Consider the following 16089-nt stretch of genomic DNA (forward strand, 5'->3'; position numbering starts at 1 on the left):
GTCCGTGTCGTGTGTGTGTGTCCCCCGCACACTGCACCACCGTGCACGTAGCGCAGCCCCAGCACGGAGCTGGGCGTGCAATCCACCCCACCCCCCCCCGCGCACAAAGCCACGCGTGCAATCCCTTGCACACACACCCACGCTCGCAGCTGTGGGTCTCCCCCCACTCCCCCCCGCCGCACACACCACGAAGCCCACCCTGTGCGTGCACGCGCCTGCGCGCTGCAGCCCCTATAGCTGGGCACTGCGCTTACACCCCCCCGCACCCCTCTGCACCCCTGTGCACCATCCTGCACCCCTCTGCACCCCCCCGCAAACTGCTGCACCCCCCCCGCATCCCTATGCACCCCCGTGCACCCCCATGCACCATCCTGCACCCCCCCCCGCACCCCCGTGCACCACCCCCGCATCCCTCTGCACCCAGCTGCACCCCTGTGCACCCCCCCGCACCCCCATGCACCATCCTGCACCGCCCCACACCCCTCTGCACCCCCCTGCACCCCTATGCACCATCCTGCACCCCTCTGCACTCCCCTCACCCCCCGCACCCCTCTGCACCCCCCCGCACCCCCATGCACCATCCTGCACCCCTCTGCACCCCCCTGCACCCCCCGCACCTCTCTGCACCCCCCCCGCGCTTTCTTCCCCGCACACCCACAGCCCCCCCACCCGGGGCAGGGTGCTTGCACACGTGTGCCACGCTGTCCAAGGTGGGGGGGGGGCCAGCACCCACCCACCCCAGCCACCCCCCCACCCCTGCCTGTACCCCGCCGCTCCCACCCCGCTTGTCCACCGTGAGTGCAACACACTCCGAATCGGGGGGGGGGGCACCCCAACACCCACCAGGCCGGGGGTGGGGGGGGTTCTAGGTCCCCACTGGTCACACACACACCGTCCCCCCGTGCCACAAACCGAGGGGTGGGGGCCGGCGGTTCCCAGTGCCAGGCCAACTGGGGAGGGGGGGGTTACTGAGGGGAGTTGGGTCAGAGCTGCGGCAGCTCCCACTGTCACGGGTGGACCTGAGCGGGGCAGGAAACCCCGTGGGTGCTCGGTCGCCCACGTCCCCGCAGATGTGGGTGATTAAAGCCCGAGGGGGGGGTGGGGGGTGGCGGTGTGAGGGGGGTGCGAGCAGTGGCTAAATTTAGTTTTCAGACAATAGCCGCGCGGGCCGCGAGGAAGCGGGAGCGCGCGGCTGCGCGTGTGAGCAGAATTCGCAACGCGCCGCATCGCCCCCCCCGCCCGCCCCCCCCCCCCCCCCCCCCTCCCTCCGCCTGCGCGCTGGGGAAACCGAGGCACGAAGCGGCGACGTGGGGCCAGGCGGGACCGCGGGGCCCACGGCGAGGCACCCCGCCACCCCCGGCCCCCCACTCGTCCCTTCGGGCCTGCCAAGCTTCCCGGCCACCCCGGCTCACCGCCGCGCCGGCACGTGCCGACGCCAGGCCATGGTCAGCGGCGGCAGCGCGCGAGGGGAGCGGAGGCCGGGTTCTGGCTGCAGGTGGGTGCGCTGGGGGGGGAGTGGGGAGTGGGTTGGGGGGTGAGGTGGGTTGGGGGGAACACACACACCACCCCCCCCCCAAGTCATTATTGCCTGGGCACTTGGCGGTGCTGGGGAAACACCACCCACCCCTCCCCTCACTGGCTTTTGGGGATCCCCCCAGCTTCTAGGGATGCCCTTGCTTCTGGGGGCCCCCCCTGCTTCTAGGGACCCTCCCCCCGCTTCTAGGGACCCCCCTGCTTCTGGGGACACCCCCCGCCCTCGCTTCTAAGGACCTCCCTGCTTCTGGGGACACCCCCCCCCCCTTCTTCTAGGGACCTCCCTGCTTCTGGGGACCCCCTCCCCCTGCTTCTAGGGACCCCCTCGCTTCTGGGGACACCCTCCTTGCTTCTGGGGATGCCCCTTCCTTCTAGGGACCCCTTCACTTCTGGGGATCCCCCCCCTCCCTGCTTCTAGGGACACCCCTGCGTCTGGGGACCCCCCCCCACTACTTCTGGGGATGCCTCCCCACTTCTAGGGCCCCCCTGCTTCTGGACACCCCCCCGCACTTCTGGGGACCGCCCCTGCTTCTGGGGATGCCCCCTCCTTCTAGGGACCCCCTCAATTCTGGGCCCCCCCCTGCTTCTAGCGACCCCTCTGCTTCTGGGGACAACCCCCTGCTTTTGGAGACCCCACACACACTTCTGGGGACTCCCCCTGCTTCTAGGGACCCCCTGTTTCTGGGGATGCCCCCTCCTAGGGACCCCCCTGCTTCTGGGGATGCCCCCTCCTTCTAGGAACCCCCTCAATTCTGGGCCCCCCTCCCTGCTTCTAGCGACCTCCCTGCTTCTGGGGACAACCCCCCACTTCTGGGGAGCCCCCCTGCTTCTAGGGACCCTCCCTGCTTCTGGGGATGCCCCCTCCTTCTGGGGACCCCCCCTGCTTCTGGGGATGCCCCCTGCTTCTAGCGACCCCCCTGCTTCTGGGGGGACACCCCCTGCTTCTAGGGACCTCCCCCGCTTCTGGGCCCCCCCGGCTCATGGGGATCCCCAGTGGAGCGGGGCGGCGGTGGGGGGGAATACCGTGAAGTGTGGGGAGTGGCTGCCTCCAGGGCACCCCGAGGATGTCCGTGTGTGTGTGTGTGCGCGCGCACGCCCCAGCCCCCCCGCGGCGGGGAGCTTGGGGGGGGGGGGGGCGTGGATTGGAGGGGGGGGGGCGCGGGAGGCAGCCCACGACGGTGACAATGAGGACGCGATGGGAGTGACTCTTCCCAGCTAAAAATATCCTCCTCCCCCATCCTCCGCCAGCGCCGCGGCCTCAAGGTCACTGCCCGCCTTGGGGGGGGGGGGGGGCCGAGCCGGGGGGGGGGAGCCGTAGGGCGGGGAAGCCCCCCCGACCCCCCTTCACACACCCACCCCACCCCCCCACGCTGCACCACGGCTCCCACACGCGCCCGGGCACGGCCACCGTCACGGAGGCTGCTCCACCACGCAGGGAGCTGCGAGCGGCCGTGGCCCCCCCCCGCCTGCACCCCGGCACATGCCCACCCCCCCGCCCCCGGGGCACCCCGGCTCGTCCTGACGCTCCCCGTTAACACGGGGCCGTGGCAAGTGAGCGGGCGCGGCGGGGCGATGGGGGGGGTGGGGGTGGAAAGTGTGGTCGGCGGTGGTGGTGGCGACCCAGGGGATGGCTGGGTGCCTGGGTGGGGGGCACCCAGGGGACACCGGGGACACCCTGCCTGCGGTGGATGGGCCGCTCTGGGCAATCCCCAGCTGCCGGAGTCAGGGGACGGCGGTGGGGAGGGGGGGGTGTCTTGTGGTCCTCGTGGGGCTGGAGGCCGTGAGGCTGCGGAGGGGAGCGCAGCTGGGCTGGGTGAGGGGCCGGGGGTCCCCGGTGCTCCCTGGTGCTCCCCAGCATTGGGGTCCGGCTGCCGGCACAGCCCCGGCGGGACACGGCAGCGGGACGGCTCCGGTCGGGGGAACCAGCCCCGCTCTGCACCCAGCTCAGCACCCACCCGACCCTGGGAGCCCCCACGCCACAAACAGCCGCGGTCCATCCGGCTGTGACACTGGGAACCGGCCGTGGCACAGCCGGGGAGCGCCGGGATCTCGGCCCGTGACCGGTACCGGGTCCGTGTGCCGTGTTTGCCGGTGCCAAATCCGGGGCTGACGCTCGGGGTTCCCGGTAGATTCCGGCACCGCGCGACGCTCGGGGTCTCGATGTGCTGGGAAGCGCCCGGCGTGCCGTGGTGCGACCGTCGTGGCTGTGGCCCCTCCCAACCTTCCCCTTGACCTTGGGCCGCCCGTGGGCACCTTGTGCCGGGCCGGGGACTGGGGCACCTGTGGGGACACCCCAGCGGTGGCAGGGACCACCGCCCCACGGCGCAGGGACGGGGCTCCCCAAAGCTGCTTGTGAGGTTTAGGGGAAACCCCCCCTCTCCTTCCCCGAGGGGCTTGTGGCAGTCGCAGGGATAGCGGGGACACCCGTGGTCCCCCCGGGCCCCCCCGGGTGGGGGGGTCTGCCGTGACCCGGCAGGGGCAGCCAGGCGAAGCGGCTTTGTCCTTCGGCTGAGCCGAGCCGCGTCGGGGGGAGGCGGCAGCACAGCGGCTTTGTCTGGGGACGCTGGCGCGGTGGCAGCAGAGGGGGGCTCGTGGGGAGCCTGAACACACGCCCCCCCCCCCCCCCCTCCCCAGACCCCTCAGCACCCCCCACCCCAGCGCCAGGCACCCACTCGGCTCTGCGCAGGTAGGGCGTCCCCAGGTGCGGGTCCCCTCCTGAGGTGGGAGGGGTGGGGATGGGGGGTCCCCCTTGGGTTGGGGGGGCCCCAGCTGCCTTTGCCACCCCCGGGGACACCGGTGCTGTCCCCAGCGTCCCCCCCGGGGCCTGATCCAGCCCCGGCCCCAGGGTGTCTGGGTGGGGAGGGTTTTTCTCGGGGAGACCCCGGGACAAGCCGGGGATTCCCCTGCAGCAAGGCGGGGCCGGGGACGTTCGGGTGTCCCCGGGTGTCCCCACGCGTCCCCACGCGTGTGCCAGCTTGTGTGCCTTCCCCCCCCCCCTCCCCACGCCGTGGTACCCGCCGACACCCCACAGCCCCACGGGTGGGAATGGGCCTGATCCTGTGTGGGGCGAATCACCCCGGTGCCGGGCTCTGCCCCTTCCCACCCACCCCAACATGCCGGGGGGGGACATGGGTGCATGGGGAAGGGGGGGTGGCCCAGCTGCTGGCATCACCGGGGGGGTCCCACGGTGGCAGGGCTTGGCTGAGCCATCCCAGTGCTTTTTGTGAGCTTTGTGCTGGTGCCTCCACCAGCCCCAGGGGGCTCAGATGGTCCCGTGCACCCCCAAACGACGCTCAGCTTCCCCCTGCCCTGCCCTTGGGGAGCAGCGGTGGTGGTAAACCCCCCACCCCCCCAGCCCTGTGCCAGTGGGTGGGCAGTGGCGTTCGCGGGGGCCGGGGGCTCCTGCCGGCACTGCCAGATGCTCTCCAGCCTGGGACATATGGCCAGGGCTTGGCAGCAGCGGGAGCTGCGGCCACTTGAGGAACTGGGGCCACCACGGGGGATTTGGGGGGGCTGGGGGGGGGGGATACGGGGGGCCTGCAAGGGGTCTGATGCTCTTTGTGCACCCAGCAAGCCCCGAGCCCCCATGCCGGCTGACGGGGAGCCTCCTGCAGCCTCAAGTGGGGGGGGGCACAATGTGGATCCCACCGCCCCCAGCACCCCGTCCCCTGCGCCACATTGCAGGGGGTTCCCCAGTTCCCCGGCTCCTTCCCCCCCCACTATGGCACTGGGATCGTGGCCATGCCACCCAGCTGCTGGTGTGGGGCCGGTGGGCACGACACCGCCAGCAACCGCTGTTCCCCCAAATTCCTGCCCTGCCCTCCCTGGGACCACGATTCCCAGGCAGGAATTAGCGAGCGGGTAATAAATAAATCACCAACGGGGAGCCTTTCGGCCGCCCGCCTCTATTTTTAGCTGCACCCTCCTCCTCTGCAGTTGCTTCCAGGCAGCATCGCTGCTCTGGGGCACGGGGGGGAGTGGAGGGGTCCCACCACCACCCCCCAGGGCACCGGGGGCTGCTGCAGCTTGGGCGTGTGGGGGTTAAACCATGTGTGTGTCCCCCAGGCCTGCTGTGCACCCCAGCTGGGGTCCCCCTTAGGTCCCCTGCACCCGCTGTCCCCATCTCTCCCCAGTTGAGGGTCTTCCCCCACCCAGCTCCTCTTTAAAACCCGTGGCACCCTGTGCCCACGCAGGACAGGCCCTCCCCGGGGACCCCCCCTTGGCGAGACGAGACCTCGCGGGTGCCCGTGTCCCAGCTGAGGGGGTGTGTGGGGGAGTGTGTGTGTAGGCGGGGTGTGGTCGGAGCACCCCACCACTGTGCCGAGACCCCCAGTCTGCAGTGGTGGGTGTCCTGCTGCCGCATCGCCGCCAACCTCCTGGCGCGGGAGCTGCCGAGCGCGGGGGGGGGGGGGGGGGGGGGGGGGGGGGAGCGGACACACACACACGCTCGGGGCCATTGCTCAAGGACACACGGCGGCCGTGGAAGGGTTGGGGGGGGACCTGCCACCTCCTTGTCCCCACCGGGAGGGGACCACGCTCGGTGCCTCTGCGCTGTGCATCCCGCCCAAGCATCCCTGGGGGATGCAGCCACCGGCCATGGTGGCCCCATGGGGACAGGGGACAAGGACCTCCGGGGCTTCCCAATTTTAATCAACCCTCCGGGCGCTGAATCCCGCTGGAGACATCCCTATTGATGTCCTGACAGGGGGGGAAGATTTAATAAGGCCCATTTGTGCTGCCATTGATAGAAACTATTAGCGAAATGACCACGGAGTGATGGTTAATAAAATATTTACTGTCATCCATCAGGGAGGGCTCCGGGGGGCAGCTTCACCGGCCCCATCCGAGGTGTCAAAAAGTTTACCGGGCCGTGGGGTGAGCGTTTTGCTCCCAGCACCTCCGTGGTGAAGGGGCCTGGGGCCAACAGTCCCGGGAAACCACTTCCCCTCCGCCCTGCCTGCTGCGTATTTTTCTCCCCAACCGAATATTAAAAAGAAATCGGAGCCCATTTTCCTGCAATAAATTTGGCAGAATGGAGGGAAAATGATCTGGCCCTGGAGGGGAGCCAGCGGCCCCGGGTACGCACCGGGGAGCAGCTGGGTGCTGGATCCCGGCCACGCCACCTTTGCTCCCGTAGGTAGCAGGAAGACATCTTCCCCTGGTCCGGTGCGTCCCTCGGGGGACAGGGACGGGGTCCCAAAGCCCTGCGGCCCCCCCAAGGATTGGGGGGGTGCTGGTGGCAGCCGCCCCTTCCCAGGTGTCCCTGCACTGGGATGTGGTGGTGTTTGCATCTGGGGGAGCGAGGCCGGTTTTTGGGGGTGTTGGCCGGGCTGGGCTGCAGCCAGGCTCAGGGGCTTGGAGGCTTGAAATCTGGGGGGGCTGCTGCCCGCTTCCCTCCCCCCTCCCCAGGGTACAGCCCTGCTGCAGGGGACCCCCCCAGTTCCCCCATGAAAGGAGACGGTGCCGCAGGGGGCTCTGCGCAGGGATTTTTGGGCCTGTTTTGCAACAGGGCTGTTGGTGCTGGGGGGATCCGTGCTGGCTGCAAGGGGGCTGTTGGTGCAACGCAGCCCGTCGTGCAACGGGGCCGTTGGTGCAATGGGGCTGTTGGTGCTGGGGGGGGTCTGTGCTGGCTGCAAGGGGGCTGTTGGTGCAACGTGGCCCATTGTGCAACAGGGGTGTTGGCACTGGGGGTCCGTGCCGGCTGTGAGGGGGCTGTTTGTGTAATGCAGCCCGTCGTGCAACGGGGGTGTTGGTGCAACACAACACATCGTGCAACGGGGGGGGGTTGTGCAACACAACCCATCGTGCAATGGGGCCGTTGAGTGCAACGGGGCTGTTGGTGCTGGGGGGGTCCGTGCTGGCTGCAAGGGGGCCATTTATGCAATGCAGCTCATCATGCAATGGGGGGTGTTTGTGCAATGCAGCCCGTCGTGCAGTGGGGTCCTTGGTGCAACAGGGCTGTTGGTGCAAAGCAAACCGTTGTGCAATGGGGCTGTTGGTGGTGCTGGGGGTTCGTGCCGGCTGCAAGGGGGCCGTTTGTGCAACACAGCCTGTCGTGCAACGGGGGGGCTGGCACTGGGGGTCTGTGCTGGCTTCAAGGGCCTGTCTGAGCAACCACCCAGCCCGTCGTGCAATGGGGTCCTTGGTGCAACGCGGCTGTTGGTGCAGCACAGCCCGTCGTGCAACGTGCCCATTGGTGCTGGGGGTCCGCGCTGGCTGCACTGGGGCAGTTCCTGCCGTGGGCTCTGTGCTGGCTGCTGTGGACACCCCCCCCCGTGCGATGGGGCTGCTTGTGCCGGGGGGGGTGTGCTGGCTCTGCAGGGGCACCCATTCAGGGGGGCTGGGGGAACCACTTGGGCTGCCACCCCCCCCTCATTGCGGTGAGGGGTTGGGGGCTCTGACCACGGCCCCCCCAGCGCCCCCACCCCCCTGCACTTCACCCCCTGGCCTGGTGACAAACCCACAGCCAAAAACAGGGGCTCTGCTTGCCGAACCCCAGCTTGCCCACCCTGGCTGCTGGGGGGGGGCACTGGCAGCCCCCCTGCCCACAGCCCCGCTGCTGCCCCCCGAGGCGGGGGGTGCACAGGGAGACAGAGTGACCCCCCTCCCCGCCCCGCCCTGGGGTGGCAGTGCCAGGGCAGGACCCACGGGTGGGTGTGATGGCTCTGGGGGTCCCTGGCACCACGGCCGAGGGGGTTTGGGGACACCCCCCTCCCCACCTAATGCTGTGTCTCCTCTCGGCCAGGCGTGGAGGGAAGCCCATGGCACCCGGACCCCCGGACCCCCCCCGTGCCAAGCCCCGGCCCCGCAGCCCCTAACGCCCCGAGGGCCCCCCCGGCCGGCCCCGGGGAGCCCCAGCAGGTAGGGGGGTGTGGGGGGGCCAGAGCAGACAGGGCTGTGGGCACAGGGAGCCGCTGCGGGGTCAGAGGGGGGGCTATGGGGGTGCATTGAGGTGCTGGCAGCGTGCACTGGGAGTGACGGAGGGGATGTACTGGGGGTGTACTGGGAGTGCTGGGGGGGGGGGGCGTGAGGAGGCTGGAGGGGATGCGCGGTGGGGGGGTGCATGGGGGATGATGGGGTTTGGGGTGCAGCAGAGCAGCGCAGTGAGGCTGGGGGGGGGGCGCTGGGGGTGTCATTGGGGGGGGTGCAGGGGCGGGGAGCGGGCCTGGGCGGGGAGGGGGTGCAAGGGGCCGGGGACACGGGCTGGCGTGCGGGGGGTGCGGGGGCAGCTGAGGGGGTTTGGGGGGGGGGGGGGTGCTGGGAGGGGCGTGGCGAGCGCTGGAGGGGGCGTGTCGTGTGGGGGGCGTGTCGCGCGGCTCGTCACGGGGAAAAGGAGGGGGGGCGTGGGCCGGTCTCCACCAATGAGGAGTGGCGTCCCCGCCTTTGCCCCGCCCCCGAGCGCTCCGGTCCCGCCGCCGCCGCGCGCCCCCGGGACCGAACCGGCTGCGGCGGCGGCGGCGGAGCGGCCCCGGCCCGGCCCGGCCCGGCCCGGCGGCAGGTACCGGGCACCGGGCACCGGGCAGCGGAGCCGGGCAGCGCCGGGAAGGGGCTGGGGCTGGGGCTGAACCCACCCGGCGCCCCGGTACCGGGAGCCCCGGGCACAGCGGGGACGTCGAGGAGGGGAGAAGGAGGCGGCGGGGACGCGCAGCTGCGGCTCGTTCCCGGAGTCATCCCGGGAGGTGGGGGGGGGGGGGGGGGGGGGGGGAAGGGGGTCATCCCCCCCGGAGGTGGTGCAGGTGGGGCTGCGGTGGTCACCGACAGCCGAGGAAGTGGGGGGAGGAGGGGGGGGGGCGCATCACCCCGCCGTGGGCAGGACACGTTCCCCCTGTCGCCCGTGGGGAGGACACGTCCCCACCACCGTCGAGGCCGGCACATGTGCCCCGGGAGGTGTCACCCGGTGCCGGGTGGGGTGAGAGGGTTGATCCCGGCTCTTCCCTCCTCCCCCCCCCCCCCCCCCCCAAACCCACGCGTGCCCCCACACCCGACACCGTCCCCTCGTCCCGCAGGTCGCCCCCACGCCGCTGAGCCATGCGGGATCGCCCGGCCCCCTCCCCGCCAGAGCCATGAGCGGCTGCCGGTACAATGGGGGGGTGGCACGACCCCGGGGTCCCCTGAGCACCTCCACCCACACCCTGCACCCGCCGGAGGGTGAGACCCAGCCGCTGCGGCCCCGCCGTCCCCCCGGTCTCGAGGTGGTGGTCTCCCAGCCGGAACAGCCCGGGGGTCCGGATCCTGGCCCGGTGCTGGCCCCGGGGCAGGATGTGGCCGAGGAACGGGGCCGAGGACCCCGAAGGAACCAGAACATCGGGTACAAGCTGGGACACCGGCGAGCCCTCTTCGAGAAGCGGAAGCGCCTCAGCGATTACGCCCTCATTTTTGGGATGTTCGGCATCGTGGTCATGGTCACGGAGACGGAGCTGTCCTGGGGGGTCTACACCAAGGTAGGGGGTCACGCTGGGTGGGGGGGGGGCCAAGGAGGTGGGGGGGAGGGGGGGGGGTCCAGCCGGGCTCATGCTGCCCGCTCCCCTCGCAGGAGTCATCGTATTCGTTTGCACTGAAATGCCTTATCAGCCTCTCGACCGTCATCCTCCTAGGGCTCATCGTCATGTACCACGCCAGGGAGATCCAGGTGAGGGGCACCCACCCAGCGGGTGCTCGCCAGGGTCGCGCCACCCCGGGGGGGTCCCACCACCACCTTCCCCCCCCCCCCCCCCACAACCCCCTTTCTCCCCGCCCCGCAGCTCTTCATGGTGGATAACGGCGCCGACGACTGGCGCATCGCCATGACCTACGAGCGCATCTTCTTCATCGCCCTGGAGCTGATCGTCTGCGCCATCCACCCCATCCCCGGGCAGTACCTCTTCACCTGGACGGCGCGGTTGGCCTTCACCTACGCCGCTTCGGTGGCCGATGCCGACGTGGACATCATCCTCTCCATCCCCATGTTCCTGCGGCTGTACCTGATCGGGCGCGTCATGCTGCTGCACAGCAAGCTCTTCACCGACGCCTCCTCCCGCAGCATCGGTGCCCTCAACAAGATCAACTTCAACACCCGCTTCGTCATGAAGACCCTCATGACCATCTGCCCCGGCACCGTCCTCCTGGTCTTCAGCATCTCCTCCTGGATCATCGCTGCCTGGACAGTCCGCGTCTGCGAGAGGTACAGGGGGGGGAGCTCCCCGGTGAGATGCTCACGGAGGGGTTGGGGTGCGGGGAGCACGGGGTTGGGGTGCAGCTGAGGACACACAGTGCAGACCCCAGGAGGGGCTGGAGGGGGGGGAGAGAAGAGGCCTCTTGGAGAAGAGGCCCCCGCTCTCCGGGCAAAGCCTCCCCGGGGGGACTCTTGTGCCCTGGGTGGTGGCCGCGATGGTTTTGCCAAACCAAAACTGCTTGCCGAGGTGAGGTGGGGGCAGACGGACCCCCAGATTGTCCCCAGACCTCTCCCAAGCCCCTCTGTGCCCCCCTGGGCTGTGGCAGGACCACCCCCTCAGCTGGCAGGTCTGTCCAGGAGGAGCTGGGGGTCTCACAGAGGGGACCAAGCCCCTGTGCAGGATGTGGCCCGTGCTCCTTAGCTGTGCCCACCGAGGTGCCAGGGCTGGGATTCCCGTGCCGGTACCCTGCCCGTGCTCGCCCCTTTTTGGCCACCCCACCCCCCTCGCCCTGGGACGTGCATTAACTGCTCTTGTTTTCCCTCCCTGACCGCTCTGCTGCTCGCAGGGACAAACTGTGAGTCACCCCCAGGGACCGACAGCGCGTCCTGCACGGGACGTCCCCCCCGCCCCGGGCTTGTGCTACCCAGAATTTAGGATTAGCTGCAGCCGGCGGGTGTGGGGGGAGTCAAGGCTGGGGGGCCGGTGGGGTGCAAAGAGGTCGTGGACACAGAAAGGGGCCGGGAGCCCTTTTCTTCTTGGAACCTCAGCGGCTGATTTCTGGCCCCACTGTACCCCACAACCGGGGTGGCTGTGGTGCCCAGCCTGGCTGTGAGCACGAGCCAGGGGTCCCGTCGTAGTGTGGGGGGATAGGGGGCCGGAGCATGGATCCTTCAGCCCCAGCTCTTGGGGTGCTCTCGGAGGGTTGGGCTTGCTGCAGGAATCGCTGCGGGTCCCGGAGGGGGAAGCCCCTGCAAGGAGCGGAGCCGAGCCGGAGCAGCCGGGAAGGAGCCGCTGGATCCTTCTTGTTTCTAACCGGAGGCTTCGGCTGAGTCTCCAAAGGGCTTTATTTTTTTTTTTTTTGCTCTGGCTGTTGCTGTCGCTCGGCGTTTCCCCTCCTTAACGTGCACACTTCGGGTGCTTCAGAGGTGCTCCTTGGGGGGACGGAGGGGAGCGGGGAGCATCGCCATGGGGGTGACATCCTGGGACTGCTGGCCCTTTGGGGACAGGCTCAGCCCACCCCTGGGTGTGGGTCCCCCCCAGCCATGCAGAGCCCCCCAGCATCGCCTTGCTGCATCCCTGGGTGCCAGCTGAGGTTCCAAGCCCAAACCACGCAGCTGCTGTGCCCAGGAGGCTGGAGGGCGGGGGGGGGGAGCGGGGCCGGGTGGAGGGACGCAGCAATCCTAAATTCCTTGCCGCACGCTTGAGTCCACCCCGGCTCGCTCCCGTCTCCTCCTTTCCCTTTTCTCATCCCGGCACCCAGTTTTCCCAGCTCCCCGCTGCTCCCCGCATGTCCCTGTCCCTCTGCCCGGCTTGGCTGCACCCGGCGCCCAGCCCCGCTGCTCCGCGTCCCTCAGCTGGGCTTGTCCCGGGGGGTCCCTCGGGGAGGGGGCGGGGGGCACAGCCATCTGCATTCGTGGCATCGGCGCTGGCCACGAAATCTCAAAGCACAATGTCCCCCGCTCCCCCGCCAGTGACTCCCGTGGTGGCCTCGGGGCCCTTTGTAGCCCTGGGCTTGCTCGGGGTGGAAGGAGGGGGCAGCTTGCTGGGGGGGTGGCCCCCCAGGGTCTCACGGGGCGAGGAGTGCTCCGCTCCAGCTGGGCCCGTGCAACTGTCCCCCGCTCTGCGGAGATGGGGTGCCCCCTCCCCAGGGTGGGGGGTCCAGCGGTGACACCCGTGTCCTGTGCTTTGAGATATCTGGAGGAGCTCGAGGAGGATGGAGGTCACTGCCCTCCCGTTATCCTCGTTACCGTTGTTACCCTCATCCAGCAGCCCCCCCCTGCCCTGAGCCAGCCCTGCTCCCAGGGGTGGTCACAGCCATCCCCGGGGTTTTCCTCCTCCTGGCACCCGTGTCTGGAGTGGCTGTACCTGGTGTCCCCAAAGTGTCCCCAACTTCTTTGGGGCCCCACGTGCAGCTGGGAGCTTGGGGACTCTCCTGGGTGCGAAAGCAGCTCAAAACTGTGTGACAAAGCTGGGGGGGGGGGGACACGACACATGACACATGGTGGGAGCAGGACTTGCGGTGACGGTGGCTGTGCTTGGCCCCGGGCAGGTACCACGACAAGCAGGAGGTGACGAGCAACTTCTTGGGGGCGATGTGGCTGATCTCCATCACCTTCCTCTCCATTGGCTATGGGGACATGGTGCCGCACACCTACTGCGGGAAGGGCGTGTGTCTGCTCACCGGCATCATGGTGAGTGTTGGGGAGGGGGGCTGGCGGGGTCGGGGGGGGGGGGGGGGGGGGGGGTGGGGACACAAACACTCCTGTGCCGCCCGGTCCTGCCGCTGCCCTCACCGCAGGGCTCTGCCCACAGGGTGCTGGCTGCACCGCTCTGGTCGTCGCTGTCGTTGCCAGAAAGCTAGAGCTCACCAAAGCGGAGAAACACGTGCACAACTTCATGATGGATACGCAGCTAACGAAGCGGGTAAGACCCCTCCATGTGCTGCCCCCCCCCCCCCAGTGCCACCATCACCCCCATCAGACACCCAGGACCAGCCACCTCCATCCCTGACCCCGCTGCTCTGTTACTTCCAGGTGAAAAATGCTGCTGCCAACGTACTCAGGGAAACGTGGCTCATCTACAAACACACCAAGCTGGTGAAGAAGATTGACCATGCCAAAGTTCGGAAACACCAGCGTAAGTTCCTCCAAGCCATCCATCAGTAAGTGCCAAACCTTTACCTGCTTCCTACGAGGAGGTTTATTTTCTCCGTTGTGGCTCCGGGAGAGCCAGGCGCTTCCTTCTCTTCTGTGCCCGCACTGCCTGTCGTTCCCCCCCTCCGTCCCCATTGTGGGGACGCTTTCCCAGTGGGTGGGGACCCCGATAATGCTGGGGTGACCCCGGGGGTACCAGATCGATGGGGCTCGATGTGACTGTTGTCTGTCATCCAGCTTCAACCGTATCAGGGAGCGGGGCTGGGGGCTGTGAGCCCCTGGGTGCCTCCTGCTTGGGGAGGGTGGGGGGGGAACCGAGGGGTGCCCGGCTTGGGGAGGGGGACACACACACTGAGCAGGGCGGGTGGGGGGGGTTTGCCTTGCTGTGGCTGCTGTCGTCTCCCTGTGCTCTTCGTGGTGGTATTAAACCTGCTGTTGTGTTTTGTCTCTGTTCTGCCCCGTCCCTGCAGAGCTCAGAAGTAAGTTGCCCCGCGGGGCTGCTCCTTTCCTCCGTCTGCTCCCGTGTGCATGGGCTGGTTGCTGCAAAATTGGGGGGACACACACACACACATACAGAGCAATGCAGCCCCCCCCCCCCCTAACTCCCCGAGGGCTGCCTGGGGCGAGGATGGAGGGGCAGAGGCTGTGCTTGCAGGGTTGGGGGGGATGGGGGAGCTGCATGCCGGGGTGCTGGGAGGGGAGGGGGGGCTGCATGGGGGTGTTGCTGACCTTGACCCTGTTCCCCCCATGTCTCCCCAGGTTGAGGAGTGTGAAGATGGAGCAGCGAAAGCTGAACGACCAGGCCAACACGCTGGTGGACCTGGCAAAGGTGAGTGATGCCTGAGGGGGGGGGGGGGGATGACGACCCTGCTTGCAGGGGGGCTCCCAGCACTGAGCTCCATCCCCTCCTGCTCCCCTCTGGGGGGTGTGTGTGTGTGTGTGTCCCAAATTCCACCTCAGACCCAGAACATCATGTACGACATGGTCTCGGAGCTGCAGGAGCGTAACGAGGGACCTGGAGAAGCGACTGGGCGCCCTGGAGAGTAAACTGGAGGCACTGGGGCTGAGCCTGCTGGCGCTGCCCGGGCTGGTCAGCCAAGCCCTGGGGCAGCAGCAGCGCGAGCTCCTGGGGAGCTGGACCCCCCGGCTCTGCTCCGCCACAGCCCCTTGCACCCCCACCCGACCCCCCAGGTCCCCTTCCACCGCCCCCCCCACCTCCTCGGACAGTGGGTGATGGGGTGGGGTGGAAAGGTGGTGGTGGTGGGGGGTGTGTGTGGGGGCCGGGGCCCCCTCTTATGTCTGGCCATCGTGTGGCTGATTTCAGTAGCTTTGTTCTGTAAAGCTCTGTATAAATTTCCTGCGTTCACTGTGCTGGCGTGAGGCTGGAGCCCCCCCTCCCCGGGCCATCCTGTGCCCCCCAGCTGGGTGGGAAGTGAGCCCCAGCCTCCAGGAGGGCTTTTTTTTTGGGGGGTGGGGGGGGGGGGAGGGATGGGATGCAGCAGCTGCTGCACCAGAGGGGATGGAGCAGCCCTGGAGGGGCAGGAGCTCGGGGAGGGGGGGGGGGGGGGGGTGGGACGACAGGGAAAGGGGAAGGGGGGAAGAGCCAGGAGCCCTGAGTGTTGGGGGGGGTGGTCTAGGGGCTGCCCCCTTGGGTGTGGGAGGGGGTGGGGGGGACATGGAGGCAGGGGGGCAGCCCCCCGTGGTGAGAGCAGGGCTGAGCCCCAGGGGTTGAGGATTTGGGGGGGGGGCCTCTGTTCCTGGCTCTGCCACAAAGTGACCTTGGCGAAGTCACGTCACCTCTCTGTGCCTCAGTTTCCCCCATCTGTAAAATGGGGGAAGGGGGGGGGGTGGGGAGGGAGGGAGGGGACACAACGGTACCGACCATTGTAAAGTGCTGTGAGATTCCTGGATGCAATATTCAGCCCAGCCCCCTCCCAGCGGGGTGGGCAAGGACCCTCTGCCAGGACCCCCCTGGCTCTGGACACCCCACCCCCTGGGGGCTGGTCCCACTCCCCAGCTGGGACTCTCGGTGCGGGGGGGGGTGGAGGGGGGGCTGAGGCGCACATTAAAGGAGGCTGAACTGGATGCGTCGCTCTCTGCTCGTGGCAGTGGGAGGGGGGGGAATGGGGTCCCATGGGGTGTGGGTCGGGGGGGGGATGTTCTGGGGGCATCTTTGCAGCTCCCCTCACTGCAGAGGCTCCCCCCCATCCTGGGAACCTTGCAGGGGGAGGAGGAGGCCGACGTGGGGGCTCCAAACCCCTCCGGAGGGGGTTGTATGGAAAGGGCTGGGGAGCTTGCAGCCCCCCCCCCGCTTGCTGGCATTGGGGAAGGGTTTGGCGAGGGGGGGCTCAGAGCAGCCCTGGTCGTGTTGGGGTACCCCAGGATGTCGCTGCTGCTCAGCCCCCCATCCTTTGCAAAACCCAAACCAGGGTGCGGTGCTGGGGCCCTGCAGAGGTGGGGGCAGGATGCGGCCCTCGGTGCGGGGGGGGAGCACAGGACAGGAGGCTGGGGGGGGTGTCAGGGGCCAAATC

The 16089-nt window shown here is 69.0% G+C and overlaps 1 protein-coding gene across 1 annotated transcript; it reads left to right on the plus strand.

Annotated features, from left to right (window-relative positions):
- Window positions 1-2897: 2897 nt before the first annotated feature.
- Window positions 2898-14929, plus strand: LOC122153653 (small conductance calcium-activated potassium channel protein 2-like). The gene is given in 12 exon segments (XM_042794638.1): window positions 2898-3084; window positions 8279-8394; window positions 9540-9974; window positions 10067-10162; window positions 10275-10693; window positions 11251-11259; window positions 12955-13096; window positions 13218-13328; window positions 13439-13566; window positions 14318-14387; window positions 14519-14569; window positions 14571-14929. Coding segments are annotated over 10 exon segments (1626 nt in total). The 5' UTR covers window positions 2898-3084; window positions 8279-8394; window positions 9540-9596; the 3' UTR covers window positions 14793-14929.
- Window positions 14930-16089: the final 1160 nt, after the last annotated feature.

This window comes from Tyto alba, unplaced genomic scaffold, assembly GCF_018691265.1.
Source record: "Tyto alba isolate M040663 unplaced genomic scaffold, T.alba_DEE_v4.0 Super-Scaffold_20000042, whole genome shotgun sequence".
Classification (NCBI taxonomy): domain Eukaryota; kingdom Metazoa; phylum Chordata; class Aves; order Strigiformes; family Tytonidae; genus Tyto; species Tyto alba.